Here is a 20,507-nt window from a genome sequence, read left to right on the forward strand (position 1 = left end):
ATGGTTCGAGATCTGGACTTTTACAGTATGCAAGGATACTGTACACTGTACAGTACAATACAATCGCAGTATTACAGTACAGTATACTGTACAGTACAGTGTACAGTGTCTCTAACCTTGACGTGTCAAAAGTTCAGTTAACCTTTATCACGATAACAGATGAACTATTTCAATGAGAGATGAGAAAAAAATGACGGTCGAAACATTTTTTCGCGTGAATCGGGCAATCTGATTGGCTATCTCGTGACCTACCAGTCGGTAGCCGGTACCGGTAGCCCGTTTGACATTTGACATTTCGGAATCAGACGATATACTGTACAGTACTGTAAAAAGAAAGTACAGTACTGTACAGTGATCAAGTTAAGTTCAGTATCAAATCTCATACAAAATCTTCAATATTTTGAAGAGCAATTTTTTTATTATACTGTAAAATGACGGTACTATATTTTATACGTAACTCATGCCTTAAAGCAACTTCCTCGTGTAACTTCTGGATTACAGTTAACTTTTGTCTTCACTTTTGTGAAGCTATTGTAGTGCAATGTACAGTGTACGCGACAGACCCTTCTCTAATTATCTAAGGGTTAAAAGAGGGTCTCTACTCTCTAGTGTACAGTACACTAGAAACCCTCTATGAAGTACAGTACTGTACTGCACTGTGCAGTGTGCACTAGTGCACAGTAGAGACTCTCTCAATAATAAAGGGTCTCTAGTGCACAGCATGCTTATGAGCATGCGTATTTTCAGGTAGTCAAGGCTCATCCCTTATTCTCTTTTGATTTACCCTTTAAAGCAGCCACCAACCTTCTAAAGTAGCTGCGACCAATGTCTCTTCTCTTCTGTCATATGCTCCTTTATAATTGTCAGTGAGTTGTTGCCGTTCGCCTATTTCAAACAACGACAAAGAACCGTGATTTACAAATGATGACTATTCGATTTAAGCCAGCAAACAGTCGAACTTTGATGATGATTGTTTGTTTTAAGTGGTAACAGATAGGGAGGGTTTTGACAGCAACAATTTGTTTGGTTATAATTTGTTTATTGATATAGACCGAAAATGCAATAAAGTTCATGGCAACTTCTGGCAATTCATGACTTGATTTATGACCATGTCGTTAATAATAATAATTAATTATTATTTAGTATATCAAATCCATTTTTTCCCTCACTACACCACAGCATTACCTACATAGGCGTACGAGTAGTTAAGATCAATTAATGATTATATCATATTAGAATTTTTAAGAGATTGTGCAGCAAAACTGCTAGTTTTTAGACTTGGGTATAGTAGTACACGGGACGAGTTGATGTATAGCTACAAATGAACTATTTACCGAAAGCCAGAGATAGGTTGTTCTACTGTAAACCGTGAACGTACCATCCTCAAATGCAAAGTATGATCAAGAGTACTTACTGTAAATAAAGTTCTATCCTACTCATATGCTAGACTCTACTACAGTTAAAATTTCTCATATCATTCGCCAAGGCTCAAATTTTCCCTTCAAAGAAGTCAATATATGGATTCATTCACTGAGCGAGTACAACAGCTTGAGATCGCAATTAGATCCTTACTATGGTACATTAAATAATACAGATAAGAATATTTATCAATGCACATTAGTCATCGTTTTCTCTTTCATACCGTAATTAAAGCAAGTTGCTTTCTGTATTGTCGTAGTAACAATTTACCGTATATACTGTACTGCAGGATAATGGAATAGAATTGCAAGGATAGCAGCGAACTAATAACAGAGCCAAGAATCATTTATGCTTTGATTTCGACGTAATAAATCACCTATAGTGCCTAAAGATTTAGCTTGACTAAATACTAGCACAATCAATCTCAATTCTTAGCTAAGCGTTCATAGATTAAATGCGTGTAGAATTATAATTATCTATTCTACTTGATAGCATATTAAACAATTTCAATAAAAGAAATTCGTAGGGTAAATTCTTCATAAAGGCCACAAGAATCCCAGTTCATCGACAGATACAATCGCGTACATCGAGACCAGTATTAATTATATGATTATCAATCAGTCGAAAATAGCTACTAAATTAAACTACAATTTTAAAGGATTATAAAAAGAAAATGTACAACTCGACTAAAATTGCGATACTGTACGAAAGGAGGACTGATCATACGCTAGTTACCAATAGTGTTCTGTAACCTCACTCCAACTAAATGCCAACTCCGGATTCACATGGCCAACGTAAAGGAAATTTTTTATTCAGACACAGGGGTCGTAATCATAACATCAAAAGTTATACTACAATCTAGTCACCCATTCAGCGATAGAATGCAATCCGATATATTAAACTTTCAAGGTACCTAGTAAGAAAGCATCTTGTACCACGTATCATAAGGAATTAATTCATATTTTGTTATAAAATAAATACTATTCAATTTAATCATTTGACTTTAGATGTGTATTTATATCAACGTAAATATCAAAATTTCATTCCATGAACTAAAGTAAGAAATAAAGATTCTATCACACTTGTAGTGTAATCCACGCGTATTCTCGTTGCCATGATATACGTCAGCTTGAGAATCAATCGTTCAATGTACAGTATATCTCCATGATCACAATTTAGATAAAAGCCGCTAATTTATCTTTTGTATCGCTATGGCCAGACTTTTTAGTCATAACAGCGTTCAAATCCATAAACGTACTAGATTTTCGGCGTGTAGAAAAATTAGTTAAATTTGAAGAGGACAAGTTTGACCGCGACAGCCTACGTCTATATTGTAATAATTTCCCGCGTAGAACATAAATTATAGGATTCCAACATGCATTCGAATAACCAAATAGTCGAGCTGCATACTCAATGTTTGCTGCAGATGATGCCGAAATATTTGTTAACTGATTGGTTAAAGCACTTAAGACAAAAGCATAAAACATTATCCAACACAGGAAATGAACTATAATGATAATAACCGCCGTTAAAATCGTCTGCTTCTGAACCAACCAACCTTTTTTGTCAGTTTCTACATTGCTTTTGATGCCAGTAATACCATTTGTTTTACTTTTCATAGCGGCCAATATCTTCCAGTAGCAAACAGCTATAATAACCATTGGCAATACGTAAAGCAATAAGCCACCAATAGCGAAATAAATAAGGCTATCAGGGTAGACTTGAGTATTTCTACAAATCGTTATCCTGCCATTGGGTAGATAATAATGTTGTACATCCGTTACAAATAGAGTTGGTAAGGCGTAAGCTACAGCGGCTAGCCAAATTAAACAAATAATTGCACGTTTAGTCCATACATTAGATGTTATGCCATAAGTGAGCGGTTTCGTAGCCGCTAAACAGCGCTCAATACTGATAGCTAGTGTAGCAAATGATGATGCTCCAATTGATAATGTTTGTAGGAATGGCACAATCTTACACATAGCTGCACCAAAAGGCCATGTATAATGAACTAGTTGTAGTACCGCAAGGACGGGTGAACATATAACTGAAGATAGTAAATCAGCTACGGCCAAATTAAAGAAGAAATAATAGGTTACTAATGGTAAAGTATGTTGCCGTGAAAGTAAAATTATAACTGTGACATTGCTTAAAATACCAATAATGCTTATTAGGCATAAAAAAATTGATTTTACAATATCTTCAGCCGATGCTGGATGGAATATTGGATCGGCGGTTAGCATTACGTTGCTAGTTGAAAAGGCTGAAACTGCAATAGTTGTAATATTATCCATGCTTACTTTCCTCCTTATTTCAATCTTTCAACAGTAGACATGAAGAAGGCAACGCTTCTCTCTTACTTAATGTTCTCACTGATTACTGTAGCTTTTAATACACTAGCGATGACAAAGACTTGCACGTATTGTCTATATACAATCGCTGCATTATTTAAACTAGTTTTATTTGTGGTAACGCAAACTACAAATATGTTAATTAGGAATGATGCACTTATTATAAGATTTGGCAAGTATAAAATAATAGTTACGCTTGTGTTAGTATCGTGTACAAGTAGATCATAAAACAGAATTGAAACAATATTATTATTTAATACATCATTGATAAGTTTACAATGTATAATAGACTACTTAAAAGCGTACGGTGTTTCCATGAGATCTATTGAAATTCGGAATTGTTACCGGAAGCGGCTATTAATTTTAGCCTATTTTAATAAGAGTTTGTGACATTACTCATATCGACACCTGCTGATGCCCAATGCTATTGTACTGGTAGTTGAATTTAGAAAAAAAATCGCTATTACAACTTTACTACATCAACAAAGTGGACTGATAGTTAAAAAATATCGTAAAAAATGCAAGAAACAGTAGAGGAATGTTGATAAATTAAAGCAAACAAACCGTTATTATTAAAAATTCGCGATTGATGTACATTGTACCGGCACGTTAGTGAATTAATCAATAGTAGAACCAGTTTACGTCAGATCAGTAAATGGACAACTAATACCTCAGCGCTAATGCTTTATTAGCGAAAAAATTAAATCTTTTGAATTCTGTCTGGGCGTTAATTAACTCTTTAGTATGACGTAGATTGTGTTAATGGCAATTACTTCTCTATTTTCATGTTATTGGAATGTCACCCTTTATGTGTACCAGTTAATCAAGTCAAGGTAGATGATAAAATTATTTGGCCATGGCAAAAATTGCAAGTCCATAGTGCTACTTATTTTTGGATATTTTTATTCTGGTAAATGATAGTAACGCTACAGGGAACATAACATGAATCACTTGTATTGATATACTGAACTTAATTGACTTTTAAACATTTCAAAAAGTGAGATTTACAATAGCCTTAAATCGTATAATAAGATGCGGATTGCATGCGTTAAGGGGTTGTAGTTGTCATTTTATATTTATATCGCAAGAACGGTAACCATGGGTTAATTCTTTGTTTCACGGTTTATATGGATGTATTTTCAAGAATGATTGATACATGTAAAAGAGGGACGACTGTTCTAATTTAGCTGATACTAGCCAAAATTTTACTTAACACTTGTTACGGATTGTCAAAACAACCTAGCTGTAGTGTAAAAAGAATAAACGAATGATGGTTATGTCTCAGTATCCTAAAAGGAATAACTTCAGATACATCATACAACATCCATAATATGTGTGTTTTGGCTCTTACTAAGATATCCTACAACCATTTCAACATGGAAATTACGTATACATTACAAAACTATAAAATACTTTAATAGAATTATAAACTAAATATTTTCATATATTTTATCGGACATAAATAATTCGCTGTTCTGCTTCGTATTTGTCACTATTTGTATAGGTCAAATATCCGAGGTCAGAAATTATCAAAAGGGCTATGCAATATTACCAAATAAGACTGAAAGTCAACTTCTCAATATAGTATATCCGGAATAAGATAGGATGTAAGCTATACACATACAATTAACATTAATACCTCAGGACGGTATCGATGACTTCATCTATTGCTCTAATATTTAATGTCAGAAATGTCAAATAAGCCTTCTTGCACTTTGTCGCGGAGTAACTTTTGCGTGGCTGTTGCAACATAGTTTCTGTAAGATAACTTATCTCGGAATAAATTGACATTAATTGCCAATGACGCTTTACAGGTTTTCAATAGATAACTGCATAGTTGCATAATATTATCTATAAGCTGATAATTATGTAATTAAATCTATATAGATTACCATGAATTGACTGGCTTTTTCAATAAAGTTTAGGTTCAATTTTGTCTACGAGACTAAAAGGTGTTTTGCTGTTCCTCTTGATGATAGGAGATCGTGAGTATTTAGAGTCGTACTGCGGGTAAATATCAGGGAGGATGAACCTGACAGCAGGCTCGTAGTTGTAATTTCTGTAACACGCGTAGTTTTATTTTTCGTCATAACAAACTTAAATTTATAACATACTTTTATAGTATTCACACTTGCAATTATATATTATAGCTACAAATTACGTCAGAAGATATGCTATTATTGTTAAAATTATTTTTTCCAAAATCAGCCACGGATTTGAATATTGGATATGATACTGTATTAGCTCTTGCATAGATGCAACGCAAGAGTAAATACATTAGCAATAGGCAATAACTTAACTTAGCTGCCTTAAATTATTACCGATAGCATATTAATTTTTTTGAGCGAAGTATAAGATATAACACAGCTACCAATTCAATTATTCTCGGTAATATTATATAGGCTTGAATATACTATGAAATTTTGATTAACAGTTTACAACAATCTTTTGATCACGTTATCCAAAATTTTACTCAAGTCACTTTCTAGCGTTTAATTAATTTGATCACTTGCTACGTTGATTTTTTACTACCTTAAACTTCAATACTACCAAAATTTACTTTATATGACTTATTCATCGAGTGTTACTATTGATTATGATCATACAGTCCTGTACCCATTATTAGGGGACAGTCCATGTATTGGGATATTTTATCATGTAACTTCTTTATCCTAAATTAATCGTTATAGTTAATATTATAATAATATTTGTGATAGAACTTATACTATATTACCGTATCGAATAACGCTGATGTGGGAATCTATCATACAATATATGGAAACTTTTTTGAAATGGTGAACTCTGATCAAGTAGCTTCAAAATGAAATTTAACGAGTTTCCAAAATAGAAATACGTTTCTGATGGAAAAGTTAAGGAGATGATCAATGGGCTATCTTATTTTAAATTTTATAACAACAGTCGAGTAGAGAATATCACTTCTGAGCAGCACCTCAAAAAATTACTATGGATGTAGTTTTCACGTATTTCATGTTATTTGCACGTAGAAATGCAAAAATTAAACTGCTTAACACAATGCTACTATAATGCTTAAAATTAGTTCAGAGCATAAATATTGAACCAGGGTCAACGATCTATTGATCTTTATCAAATCATGTTAGTAATAGCAAAAAGCTCGCTTTAAAATAATTTCAAAACGCGTAAAATATTCTATTTACCCGTATTAGGAATCATTGTTCGGAAAAAAATCAAGTAGAAAATAACCAATCGCTATTCGCTGGACATTCATTAATCGGTAATCAATGCTTTAATCATACTCCCTTTTAAAGCGAAAATTTAGTAAGAAAATACATAGTTCTAATTAAATTAAAGTTCTACAACATGTTTTATGTAAAATCCAGCTTTTGGCTATTATTTTAATTGCTACGGAACCTCTTTTAGATAGCGTTCTCTTGTAATGTAAAAGTGCTAAAAATGTTTTATGTAAAATCCAGCTTTTGGCTATTATTTTAGTTATTAAGGAACCTCTTTTAGATAGCGCTCTTTTGTAATGTAAAAGTGCCATATACTTAAAGGTGCTAATTGTCTTCATTCCTATCAACCGTCTGACTATTGTTTGCAACATGTGTGATGGCGCCATACTCTTTGCTGAGATCACGAAAATTCGATCAGATGTATACGTATGATAATAATTAAAAAAATTATGGTATGTATGAATCAAAACTATATATCACGCAATCAACTGTAGAATCACGTTATTTAGTAGGTCAGAAAAAATTTCAATAAAATACATAATTCTACTACTGCAGTATTATTAAGTTGAAAAGGAAGTTATTAGAGGATAAATTCATCAATATTCTTAATGTATAATTTATCCTAGTTTTTCCGGTGATCAATATCGTACAAGCTACAAGCGGAGGCAAGAGAGATACATAAATAACTCTATTGTTTGTGCCAGGTTTTTTTATCTACCCATGTGCCAAGTAAGAAACACAGCATTTGCTGTTAACTTTAAAAATAAAATGACTTAAATAGAGTTAACGGATAGGTGGTACGAATTACCGGCAATTTATTGAAATGTCACAAATGGCGCCAAGAAAAAAGGCAGGAAGAGATAGTAATAATCAAAGATACTTCACTTTTAAGAGTTACAGATGCTGTATATATACAGTACGTACGGTTTAAATACTCATGATTGTATTTGCAACACGCTGTGCAAATGCTTAATTATGATATGAGTGTTATTTGTAAATTCAGCAGACATCGAAATTAAATACAGCTAGAGCGACCACCCCTAGTTTAGATTTAAAGTTCTAATATATTATGCATACGTAATCTACATTTGTTTCGTCTTAGGTATTTCGGATATGATGGTAATGTCATCAAAAACCTTGTAGATTGATTTGTATTGAGGATATTGAATAAATTACAAAGAAGTAGATATAGTTCGTCATGAAAGCGATTGCAATCACGAAAATGTTAAAATTTTCGTAAACGTTACAGTCAATGCAAGACCTTTGCTTTAAAAAAAAAGAATTTATGGAATAAATTCTACGAATTAAAGTCTAATAATTATACTAAAACCTAGAAAGCCATAGGTTAAAGACATTTTAATTACCGTTACGTACGAGAGCCCATAACGACTGTACTTGATGCATGTTTGCGAGTGCTTTACTATGTATTATAATATGTATCTCTACAAAATTACACTAACATTATTATGTATCTGGTATGCAAATACATTTAAATGCATCATTATTAAAGTCGATAGACAGACTCACTAACAGATTAAGTTCATAATGTTTTATATTGCTAAATGTATGTAGAAAAGTTAGATATTATTTCCTAGTATTAATTAAGTATAATGCCTAAACCGGAAAGTTAGTGTTTGGACTCAAATTATTTTAGAAAATAAAATGCTTCTATTATTATTAGTCATACTATAACTAACGATCAGTTTCCAAGCTTCATAGGGATAAAAGAGATACTTGATATCAAGGAGAAATTATCATCAATTTTAAAAGTATCATTTATTAAAAATTATTGTAATTTAAGTAGTATTCATTTTACAATACTGTAGTAACTAGTTCTAAATACTTTGATAATCTTATTCCTTAAGATATAGACGTTGTTAACAGATTATGCCATGATCTTACTTTACAATTTATAAATCGTGCTATAGGTACCGCACTTTTCCGGTAAAAATTGAACTGCCACATTAATTGAATCCTTACGTTATATATCTTTCAAATATTAAAATTAAAATTTTGATATCATGTTAATAGCAATGTATTAGATGCAAAAATTTCAAAATAAAGATATTTTTTATTTCATCAAGAAAATTGTGAACGCCTCAGAATAATATCTAATATCACACATATTAGTGTTTATTGTGTTACTTGAATTTAATTATAATAGATAATGAAGAACAGTATGCACAATATACCTTCAGCGTATCTACGTTCACAATCTAAATAAAGTAACAATAATAAGGCTTCATAGAAAGGAAGTTTCAAATAATATCGAATTTAAGAAAAATTTGATTACTTTACGATTAGAATTGACATTGCCAAATGTAATATTGTAATTTCATTATCCCGCTAGAAAATTGGAAGGCTCGATAGTCTTACCATCAGTGGCTATAGACGAAGAAAGCTATTTGGGCTGTTAGAATACAATATTAGTGATTAACATTTTGAAAATCACCTGACCGTTTCATTTCGAAGGTCCGTTCATTAGATAGCATACAACATACTGTAGGTATATTTGTAAGTAGCTTTTTGACGGCAATTTAAGTGTTATCGTAAATAAATTATTTAGACGGGTAAATTTTTTTGTAAAATTACCGAAGTATTTACGATTTGGAATGATACTTTGAACAAACTTTAAAGTAATTATTAGCAATGTGCGTCGTATACTTACAAATTATGGTGATACATATAAATATACATATTTAATTTATATGCAAACGTGCAATAAAACTTATCGAAGCCAGCTTAGTAACAAAAATTTTACATCTGTAAAGAAATATGAAATAAGAAATATTAAAGATTTACATATAAAATTTATTGATCAGTTTTATTCTTCTTATTTTTATATCCCTTCTTCATGCCCTCTATTGAAATTTCAGTGGTCATATTTCGATCTAGTAGTAATTGAAGCCTGTGCAGTAATTTACTATTAATCTACTCCATATTCATTTAATATTAAAAACCAGCTTTTACAATATATAGTAGTATGGTAGCATATAGTAACTATGAAAAATCTGAGAAAGTAAAATATAGCAGTGTATTAATTATGTCGATTTAAAGCCAGCCAAATGACGAATTGTTACTTAGTTTCAAAGTTAACCAGGTGTAACTTTATAAAACACCTTGAAACAACATTCCAATTTTAATAGCGTATCAAAGTATCAATTACGTCCAAGATTATATAGATTAAGTACTTAAATAGTGCTCTCGGCAATTTCTCATTACATAATGTAATGCATAATTACTTTAGAGATGAAATTTCAATTTATATAGACAAAAGCGTTTATTGTCATATAAAATTTACAGTCTTTCATCTTAGTATATTATTTCGTGTTCTGTAGTCATCCGTAATTTAATAAGCTTATTTTGTAATCGATTTAAATGTGATTGTACTATTGTTCCGCAATGATAAATACATAATTTAAGTTTTTGATTGTGTTTCATTTTGGACAGCTTTCTTGTCTGAATATTCCAATATTAGCATCAATCAATTGAACTTCAAACTGTTTATTGTCGTACTGTATTTGAATTGTGCAGACAAATCATTTTAAACGTTATATAAATATAATAGCATGTTTTGGTTCGCAAAATTACAAGAAATTACTGATAACAAAAAAAATATAGATTTTATCCCCAAGATTAAGGGATAAAATTGATTGAATTGATGCAATTGTATCACTTTGATAATGCTCTACTTCTTGTTGAAGTATCCGGGATCGCGAATGAATTTTTTACGGAGAATTACCTTACGATAACTTTACTGGAACTTCGTCGATTACGAATTTCTTCTTACGAGTTGCAAGGTTGATTGTGAGTTTGATTTAACGATAAACAAACTTTTTGAATCATGTATAATGACACTGAAAATTACGCTATGACAACTTCTACAACTCCTCTGTTACTAACTTATGCAAGCGATATCCGATCAGTTACTCATATTTTTATTGCGGCCGTTATTACTTTCGGTGGAATTATTAGCAATATGCTTGCAATTATAGGTATTATTAGGCAAAAAAATTGGCATGGTAAAGTTATCAATCCTTTTTATTTAAATTTGGCTATCGCTGATTTTATAGTATGTGCCGTATGTCTTCCAATTACGGTAGTGAATCATTTACTATTAAACTCATGGATCTTAAATCATTCCAATTGTAAAATTTTACCTACTATTCAAGTATTTGCGATTACAGCTTCGTCTTTAACTATCATCGCTATTAACTTTGAACGTTTATATGCAGCAATTACTCCAATTCGTTATTCTTTGCAAGTTAATAGCTACAAAATTTGCTTCATTATCGCTTTTATATGGATAATTAGTAGTATTTTCTCTCTGCCTAACATATTCTTTTTGCATACATCTATATATTCCATAGATGGTCGATCCTTTGTACTTTGTAGTTATGTATGGAAAAAACTTACTAGTATTGGTTACATTTATATTATATTTAGTGCTCTTTTTTATTACATTATTCCATCGGTGAGTGCGGTGATGTCATATCGCTATATCTCAACAAAAGTATCACAGAACGGAAGATATTTAATGAAAGATCAAATCGAACTAAGTGGAGTATATAGCTTAGATGGATCGACACTTTCTAGGTGTCCAACAATTTCTCGATATACTAGAATTCAACGCACTGCAACTCGTTTAGCGATTATAGTTACCACCATCCATGTATTAACTTGGTCTGGGTATCCAACGTTGTTGCTACTTCAATTGGTTAAAGCCCTACCACAAAAGGCAAACTATTTGCCAGACTTATCTTTTTCTTTAAAAATTATTGGGTTTGCAAGTTCAGGCTTCAATCCGATCATTTACGTTTTAAATAAATCTGCAAAGCAACCTAACTCGAGACCATCAAGAAAGTCTCGTATTTATTCCGTATAAAGGAATCGGATTGTAACATGGTAAATGAGTTACAACTGGCCACATTTAACGGAATAATATCCGTTGAAAAATTAGATACCTGTGCGAAATTAGGAAAACTATATTTACGCGCATTATACCCTGTACATTGTACAATTTCTATACAATTACTCAAAAATTAAAGAAATAATTTGCTGATATAGCAATTATGAAAGGAAGAATTACAATGGATGATTCAGAACAGAAAGAAGGATGCAATTTTGTAGAGAATAAACTTCTGTACCAGATAGGAATCGTCTCAAAGGAAGTGAAACGGATGCTGGATTAGATCTTTATTTCTAATGATTGCTAATAATTTAGTAAACTAGAATCACAAAACTAGTAACTGTTATACATTTGGCTTAATTTATATTTTCGTTGCTATGCTGTGATATCAAGTTATTTAAGATAAATACTCTATTATGTGATTCATATATTAATGTTTCGGCCACTCCTAAGATCGATTTTATACTTAAGACTCCGCTGTGATCAGTCTTAGATACGGTCGTAACGTATATATTAAACGAATAATTGTACATTACGAAACATCAAAGAAAATATTAGATTAGTCTTAGCTAATTTTCAAAACAGTTTTAAATTTGGTCTAATCCTTTTTCATCACCTATTTACTCATTCGAGATGTCACATCTGTAATTAAATCATTTGTCTCAAAAATAAAAATTTTATATTATCTCTCTATATATACAGTTCACTCTAATGCAACAGAATCTTATTTAAATAAGCCTCAGTGAAATTAGCCAGCGTTTTAAATGAATTAATTTAAGCTCTACTTTTATCCGCGATTCCATTGCCCACTTTTTATGATGGCTTCAAGAAATGTTACTTCCTTTTTCCTATCAATTGAAAGGCATGGTCTTATTGACTAGAATATTCTGGAGCTGAAGGTATATGAATTAGAATGAAAGAACGGATGATAATGCTTCCTTTAGAAATAATCACTGCCGATTATAATAATATTTGTGTGGTTCAAAATGATAAAGTGTGACAACAGATGTATATAACATATATATATATATAAGTATGAAGCTGTTTAGATCTTAAGTATTACATTTAGTCAATTGTACCTGATTTGAAAAATGGACAGTCATGCTGCCGAAATAAGAAAGAGAGTAACTTTCAATATTTACAAAGTCAGCTTATTCTAGGCGTTAGATTATAAGATAACAATTAATAGATAATAGGTTAAATAAAATATACAATAGACGCAACAAAATTCAATTTCATATTGATTGAAGAGATCTTTGATTAGTTAGTTAAGTAATTAACGGAAGCTTCAACCAGATGAATTGAAAGATTTGTTTTCAGTTTGCTTTTAGATTGACTTTTAATGGGAAAAGCAAGAAAGCAAATTAGTTGATCTCAAAATTATTCATAAAAAGTATCTGTGATTTCACTGTAATCTTGAAAACTGATAGTAACTAGTTGCCATAGATGTACTGATGATTTCATATATCATTATTATTTTTGTTCTTTCATCCAATTTGGAGGAAGATCTTGCATAATTTTTATTGGTTACAGCTTCAATTAGCTTTGTTACGATATTAAAGGAAGACAGATGCTCTTATTAGAAGAAAGTTTACAGATAAAAAGGAAAGCAAGTCGCTGTCATTTACAGAGAAGACATTTTATACCCTTAAAAAGGAAAATAAGTCTCTATCATTTACAAAGAAAATATATTGTACATCGTTCCAAATAGAAAGCAAGTCTGTCCTTTACAGAAAAGATATTGTACACCCTTAAAAACAGAAAGTAAGTCTGCATCATTTACAAAGAAGGCATTGTACACCTTTAAGGCAAACACTTATTATTTACCGACTTTACCTGTTACTGAGGTCTTTAATTGCGTATTAATAACTTTATTTCGCTTATAGCTGTATAATGATTGAAATTGATAAAGTAATTTTCTTCAAATTCTTTTAGGGAATATCTTTTTCTATTTGCAAGTTACTATTTACTAATACTGTATCGCGATACTGTTATTTTAAGTGAATATCGAAATTTACAATAAAAGTATCGTATGTGAAATAATTCAATAAAATCAAAGTCAGTGTTTTTGAACGGATGGGTATTAATACGGAAGAATAGTTTTTGAAATGTTTTTAAGGATGGAAATATATCAATAAGATGGGATCATGGTCAATCAATCAGTTATGAAGGAAACAGAAATAAAACAGTGTATAGGAAAGCCAATTATCTACTTTAAGGGGTGCGAGTGTTTATGGAAGGATCATTCATCATCTTTCTTGATTTCAAATCATTAGATATTGGAATGGATTCCTCAATTTTAATTTTTTCGAAAAATTTATTACTTTAGTAACGCAGAAAAATATTTGTTTGAAATATCGTTAAGAAAAATGAGCAATAATGAACATTGAGCTTTATTACCGCTGCTAAGAGCTTAATTAAATATCTGCACGTTCGGCTATTGTGGAAGAAAGTAGAATATTTACGGAAGCTGTGCCTATGATAATACTCGTATATGATATAAGCATAGAGTGGCTAAGTTCAGATTGGTCCATTTACTATTATTTTAGCAAACATGGATCATAATACTTTCGTCTTGAATTCAAATGGGTTCACTTAGTCTATTTTTGATAATAGCCTTTTTATTCCCTTTTAAAGACATTGTGCACGTGCATCATGATATAAAACATTGTGACAAGTTCTTAACCTACAATCTTATGCCCTGCATTATATAAGATACTATAGTATAGGACTAGCTCACTGTCCGCTTAACTAAAGTGCAATAGTGCCTTGGTACTGTAATAGCTTGCCTCATTTGTGTTCGTTTGATAGTAAACTGTTTCTTTAGTTATACGGTACGTATAGAAAGGAAATATATTGTGAAGTGTTGGATTTATCCGGGCTATAATCTAAGCAAGTAAAAAATAACAGCTACAGAAATTTCCTAATATCTTATTAATGTGTATGAATAAATACCGGCTGAGCTATTGTTAGTTTTCAATTACATGTGGCACTGCTTTGGTAACGCTTTAAATTTCTTTCTGTGCGCATATTGAATACGACGATATTTATTTAAAAATGCCAATGCACGTGGTAAACTAATATTTTATTGGTATTCTAGTGCAACTTTGATGCTTTGACGTTATCCTGTTGCCAAGGTAATTGAACTTTGGGAACAATAAAGACGTGAAAGCGAGTGATCAAAGGTATCTGCTATTATAACTTGATAAAGTGTCTTCTCAAAAATAAAACAAGAACTGCAGTTTTTTGGAAACTTCACTTTATTACATAAGCTTGGTTCGTCTAACTACTACTAAGGACTATCTCTGGAACATCTAAATCATTACAGCAGTACTCATGATTTATATACAATTAGTTACAATTAGGTTCGTTTAATTACCACCAAGGGACTGTCTTTAGACTATTTCTGGAATATCTAAATTATTACAGAAATATTCATGATTTACATATACAATTAGTTACGGATGATTTTCCTTCGATGCGATCCTACCTTGCCAATTAAGTCACAAGATCATATCTAAATTTGCTATCGCACTATCAATTCATGATTCACACTTCTAATTAGAGCATCGCAAAACAAATTTCATTAACATACATCAGCGCAATCTATTTATGTCTCGGCATCTTTGTAGAAACATCTCAATAAACTTACTACTATACGTAGTGCAACCTACTTCTGCAAATTGACACTATACAATCTCTCAGTCCCACATACAATTTATCTATTTTAGTATAATCTGAATCTTAGATATATTGGGGCTGTACTACACACATAAACAAGTAATATTTCTGATAATTCATCCTTTTCCAATCTGTTATGAGGATTTACTACTGTATGATTGCAGTAGTTGGAAGTTCATGATACTGATTATTCTCGTGTTAGTACAGATTTGAATTCATCATTACTCACGGGAATAAAATAATTTACAAAATTAATTAAAAGATATTTAACTCGTTTAAAGTTCGTAGTCTCTTTAAAGTTACTGGTACTGCATACAGGCGCTACGGATTTTAGGCCATTAGTGAATTAATTTAAGACGTACAACCAAGTAGCATGGGATAAATGATAGTGATTGCCCCTATTTTGTTATAAAATTTTGATACACTACCCTTATAAGTCATTAACTTATACCCGTATATTTCAGTTTTGGACTGCTAGCTCTAGTGGGCTGAATATAGAACATTTAAACTTACTTATAGCATCATAAGTAGTTATAAATGTACATACAGTGTAAGTGATAAAATACCTAAGGGCAATTTTCTTAATTGCAATGAGTATATCTGCAATTATTATTGGGCATCCACTAGACGCCTATTTGATTATGATTTCTTGCTCATATTATATTTTTTACGATATGCAGTACGTATATACGTTACGTATGTGCCATTATAATTAAATGTCAACGGTTTACGATGAATGAACCAAATAGAATTATCGTTTTATATTCGCTTCAAAATATTCCGTCAGTTTTAACTGTTTCATCAAGCACTCTTTTGGTAGCTGTAAGTGTTTGCTGTAACGTTTCTTTCTCGCGGAAGAGTATGTTATGCATTGTCATTCAATGATACATATTTTTTATTCATCTCAAACCCATGAACAGTTTTGTGAGAAGCCGGCTATAGACAAATGTATTACAAGCGACGATGTGTTAACAGAGAAAGACTTTGAGTAACTTAGAATAATATCCTATACCTAATTCTACATTTATGTTTCTCTTAAGGTATACGTAAATGGATAATAAGAATGAGAAATCAAAATATGAATTGCGACTATTCATTGAATAGGCTCATGTCAATATACGCATAGAAGACATCTAATTTATTAGTTTGTTTATCATAGCGATATGCCAGCTGATGTCATGCAACAATACAAAGCATTCTCGACAAACGCCGCTTAAAATACAGAAATTACATCTCAAATCCTTCTTCACCTTCGAGTGAAGACTCTGTGCCGACCTCTTCGTAATCCTTTTCTAAAGCGGCAAGATCTTCCCGAGCTTCAGAAAATTCACCTTCTTCCATACCTTCACCGACATACCAATGAACAAAAGCTCTTTTGGCATACATTAAGTCGAACTTATGATCTAGTCGAGACCAAGCTTCAGCAATAGCGGTCGAATTCGATAACATGCAGACAGCTCGGTTAACTTTAGCGAGGTCTCCTCCAGGAACAACAGTTGGAGGTTGTTTATTAATACCGACTTTAAAACCGGTTGGACACCAATCAACGAACTGTATAGTGCGTTTGGTTTTCAAAGCAGCTATAGCAGCATTTACGTCCTTGGGTACTATATCACCACGATAGAGCATACAACAAGCCATATACTTGCCATGTCGAGGGTCACATTTAACCAACTGGTTACCAGGATCGAAACATGCTGATGAAATTTCGCTAACAGTCAGTTGTTCATGATATGCCTTTTCAGCAGAAACAATCGGTGCATATGTTGCCAATGGGAAATGAATGCGTGGGTATGGAACAAGATTGGTCTGGAATTCATTCAGATCGACATTAAGTGCTCCATCAAAGCGTAAAGAAGCAGTAATTGACGACACAATTTGGCTCATTAATCGATTTAAGTTGGTATACGATGGCCTTTCAATATCCAATTTTCTATGGCAAATGTCATATATTGCCTCATTATCGAATAAGAAGCAACAATCCGTGTGTTCTAAAGTGGTATGAGTGGTTAAGATAGCATTATAGGGTTCTACCACGGCCGTTGCTACTTGAGGAGCTGGATACACAGCAAACTGTAATTTTGATTTTTTGCCGTAATCAACCGATAATCTCTCTAGCAGTAAAGATGAAAAGCCGGAACCAGTACCTCCACCGAAGGAGTGGAACACCAAAAAGCCTTGCAAACTATGACATTGGTCGGCCTAATAATACGAAATTGAAATTAAAAAAATTGTAAATAACTATTAATTATTGAAGTTTAGTGGAGGTAGTTGTCTCATGAAGCATGCTTAATGATTAGGATTCATCTACTATGCAGAGTAAAATCATTTAAAAAGCAAAAAAACTTTATACGAATCTCAATAGCATTGAATTCTTATACTAGTTTATACTGTTTCACCTCAATACTGTACTTACCACTTTTCGTAATCGATCGAGAACAAGTTCAATCAACTCTTTTCCTACGGTGTAATGCCCACGAGCATAGTTATTAGCGGCATCCTCTTTGCCATGAATTAACGTTTCAGGATGATATAAACGGTGATATTTTCCACCCTTGATTTCATCTATAGTATATAGAAGGAGTAATAATGCGAAAAAGTTAGGATAGATATCTTTCCCTTCGAAGCTTCGTACTAGATTGCTAAAGTGAGTGAAAATTTGGTCATAGAAGTGTAGTATGCAAGGGTCTAAATCCATCGCTTAGAGGCTGCGAAAAAATTCTCTATTGCAACATGTCAGACACTAGAAACTCAAATCCTATTTGTAATATACGCTATAAGATATCTATTTTGTTTTAAGGTGCGAACGTTTAAAAGCTATGAAGCAGGACATTCAACCGATTGGTTAATGAGCAGACTAACACTAAGACTGCATTGCTTCACCATTGCGTTACTTCATATAAAAACCATGCAGTACTACAGCACATAAAAAGTAAGTACGAGTATATTCAATAATTTTGTAAACGTACCTATAACAGTAGGCTCCAAGTCGATAAATAACGCTCTTGGGATGTATTTGCCGTTACCAGTTTCACTGAAGAAAGTGCTGAAAGATTCACCTTGGTCAGGTGCCGAGTCTTCGCTGATATGGCCATCCGGGTGTATACCGTGTTCGAGACAGTATAATTCCCAACAAGCGTTACCAATTTGTACGCCGGCTTGTCCAACCAAAATTGAAATTACTTCACGCTATTGAAATTAATTTTTAGCTATTTTAGCATAATTATAATCATTTGTTCGCTGATCGTACGAATAGCTACTTAATAAAAAGTTGGAAAAGCTGCGAAACTGTGTGGCAGTTACCGTATTGGGTATGCACTTAGCAGCTAAAGTATGGTAGAACATAAGTAGTTTGAAGAATACTGTAATTTTATTTTCCTTTCTATTGCATCAATTGCGCCTAATATTATTTGCAATCAATGCTATCCGTAGTCCATTTAACGAATGGAAATATGATCAGGAAAAGTATGGTAGAACATAGTTTGAAAAATACTGTAATTTTATTTTCCTTTCTATTGCATCAATTGCGCCTAATATTATTTGCAATCAATGCTATCCGTAGTCCATTTAACGAATGGAAAAATGATCAGGAAAAATAAAATAGCAAAACACTATCTCAGCTACTGGACTATATCTACTCTATCAGATGGACACCATCCGTTTTTTTTAATGTGGCTGGGTCGGATAACTTGTATGATGTATAAGAAAATTACCGTTAAAATTCATAAGTAGAGTATGGTGAATTGGTGATCTAATGAACTCTACTACGCAAATCGTAAGTCAAGCACGTGTAGTGAATGCAACGGTTCGATCCTTTCCAACATTTGAACATGGATAAAGGAAAGTAAAAACGAGTCCTACATAGAAACTAGCCAATACCCATACTCTATATTGCTAGACGGAAAATAACAAGTAGAAAATCGATTTAACTACCAGGCATTGGGTTGGACTAATGGCAATGGAAGGGTCTATCACGTCGATTGTTCGCGCCATACCATACTGAAGACGTATATTGCGATCATTAAAAACTAGTAGAGTTAACGGGAATTGAGTATTTCAACGAGCTGAACATTATGATCGTATCGTATAAAACGATGAGAAATTCCATTTCAAAGCGCATATTGTCGTCAAACAAATTTACCACTATCTAAATGGTCGTCTACTTACCATTTTGCTCTTGATGAAGGAAGAAAATTGCAGTCTATAACACGATTCCGGTAAGCAACGGCACGGGTGATCGCGCTAAAACTTATAACCCAAGAGTCGTTAACTTGAGCTATATATATGCATGTATCTGCTGGCCTAGTATTCAATCCAACACCGTGGATTTTAATTGGCTAGTAATGGTGGTAAAACAGAAGGTTCAAATAGCAAGACGGTTTGACCAGATGGCAAAGTACGGTATTTGAATATTTATGGAAGTGACTAAATCGCTCAGCAGCCGCTCCTGTAGCAATAATAGAGCAAGGAGGATTAATGAGTATACAAATACTGAACTCGCACGTATGTTGTTGGATTTGTACTGTAGATGCTCCCACTTTTAGCTCATTCAGGCTGATTGAGTGTTGACTGTTACTGCACTACTAGGATGGAAATTTTGGATATTGATACATAAAATCTATTTGATTTACAGTATCGCAATTGCTTCAATACTTTTCTTTTCGTCACTTTGGTACCAACTGTAGATCAGTAATATCTAGCCCGTTGCATGCTGCAACGGGAATCGGCAGATGATTCACGATGAGAAAATGAGAATATGGGTACATGCCCTAACTGAGCGCTTACGCCTCTGCTTAAGTACAGTATAATGACTAAATGTGTGACCTGATTAACTTTTTACCCTTAATTATATTGGCCTTTTATTTATTGATTGATGAATATTATAACCCCCAATATACAGTACTACAGTCCAGCACATACGGTAAATGATGTAAT

The 20,507-nt window shown here is 32.5% G+C and overlaps 2 protein-coding genes across 2 annotated transcripts; both read right to left on the minus strand.

Moving 5' to 3' along the window:
* Positions 1-3,203: 3,203 nt before the first annotated feature.
* TRIADDRAFT_21906 (uncharacterized protein) lies at positions 3,204-3,662 on the minus strand (the record flags this gene model as incomplete). Its single annotated transcript, XM_002111159.1, has 1 exon — positions 3,204-3,662. A coding segment is annotated over one exon (459 nt), but the record flags the coding sequence as incomplete, so codon positions are not given.
* A 13,137-nt stretch (positions 3,663-16,799) lies between these two features.
* Positions 16,800-19,742, minus strand: TRIADDRAFT_54906 (uncharacterized protein; the record flags this gene model as incomplete). Its single annotated transcript, XM_002111160.1, has 4 exons — positions 16,800-17,774; positions 17,989-18,137; positions 18,542-18,761; positions 19,740-19,742. 4 exons carry the CDS (start codon positions 19,740-19,742, stop codon positions 16,800-16,802), a joined length of 1,347 nt encoding a protein of 448 aa, XP_002111196.1.
* Positions 19,743-20,507: the final 765 nt, after the last annotated feature.

This window comes from Trichoplax adhaerens, genomic scaffold (assembly GCF_000150275.1).
Source record: "Trichoplax adhaerens TRIADscaffold_3 genomic scaffold, whole genome shotgun sequence".
In the NCBI taxonomy this organism is placed as follows: domain Eukaryota; kingdom Metazoa; phylum Placozoa; class Uniplacotomia; order Trichoplacea; family Trichoplacidae; genus Trichoplax; species Trichoplax adhaerens.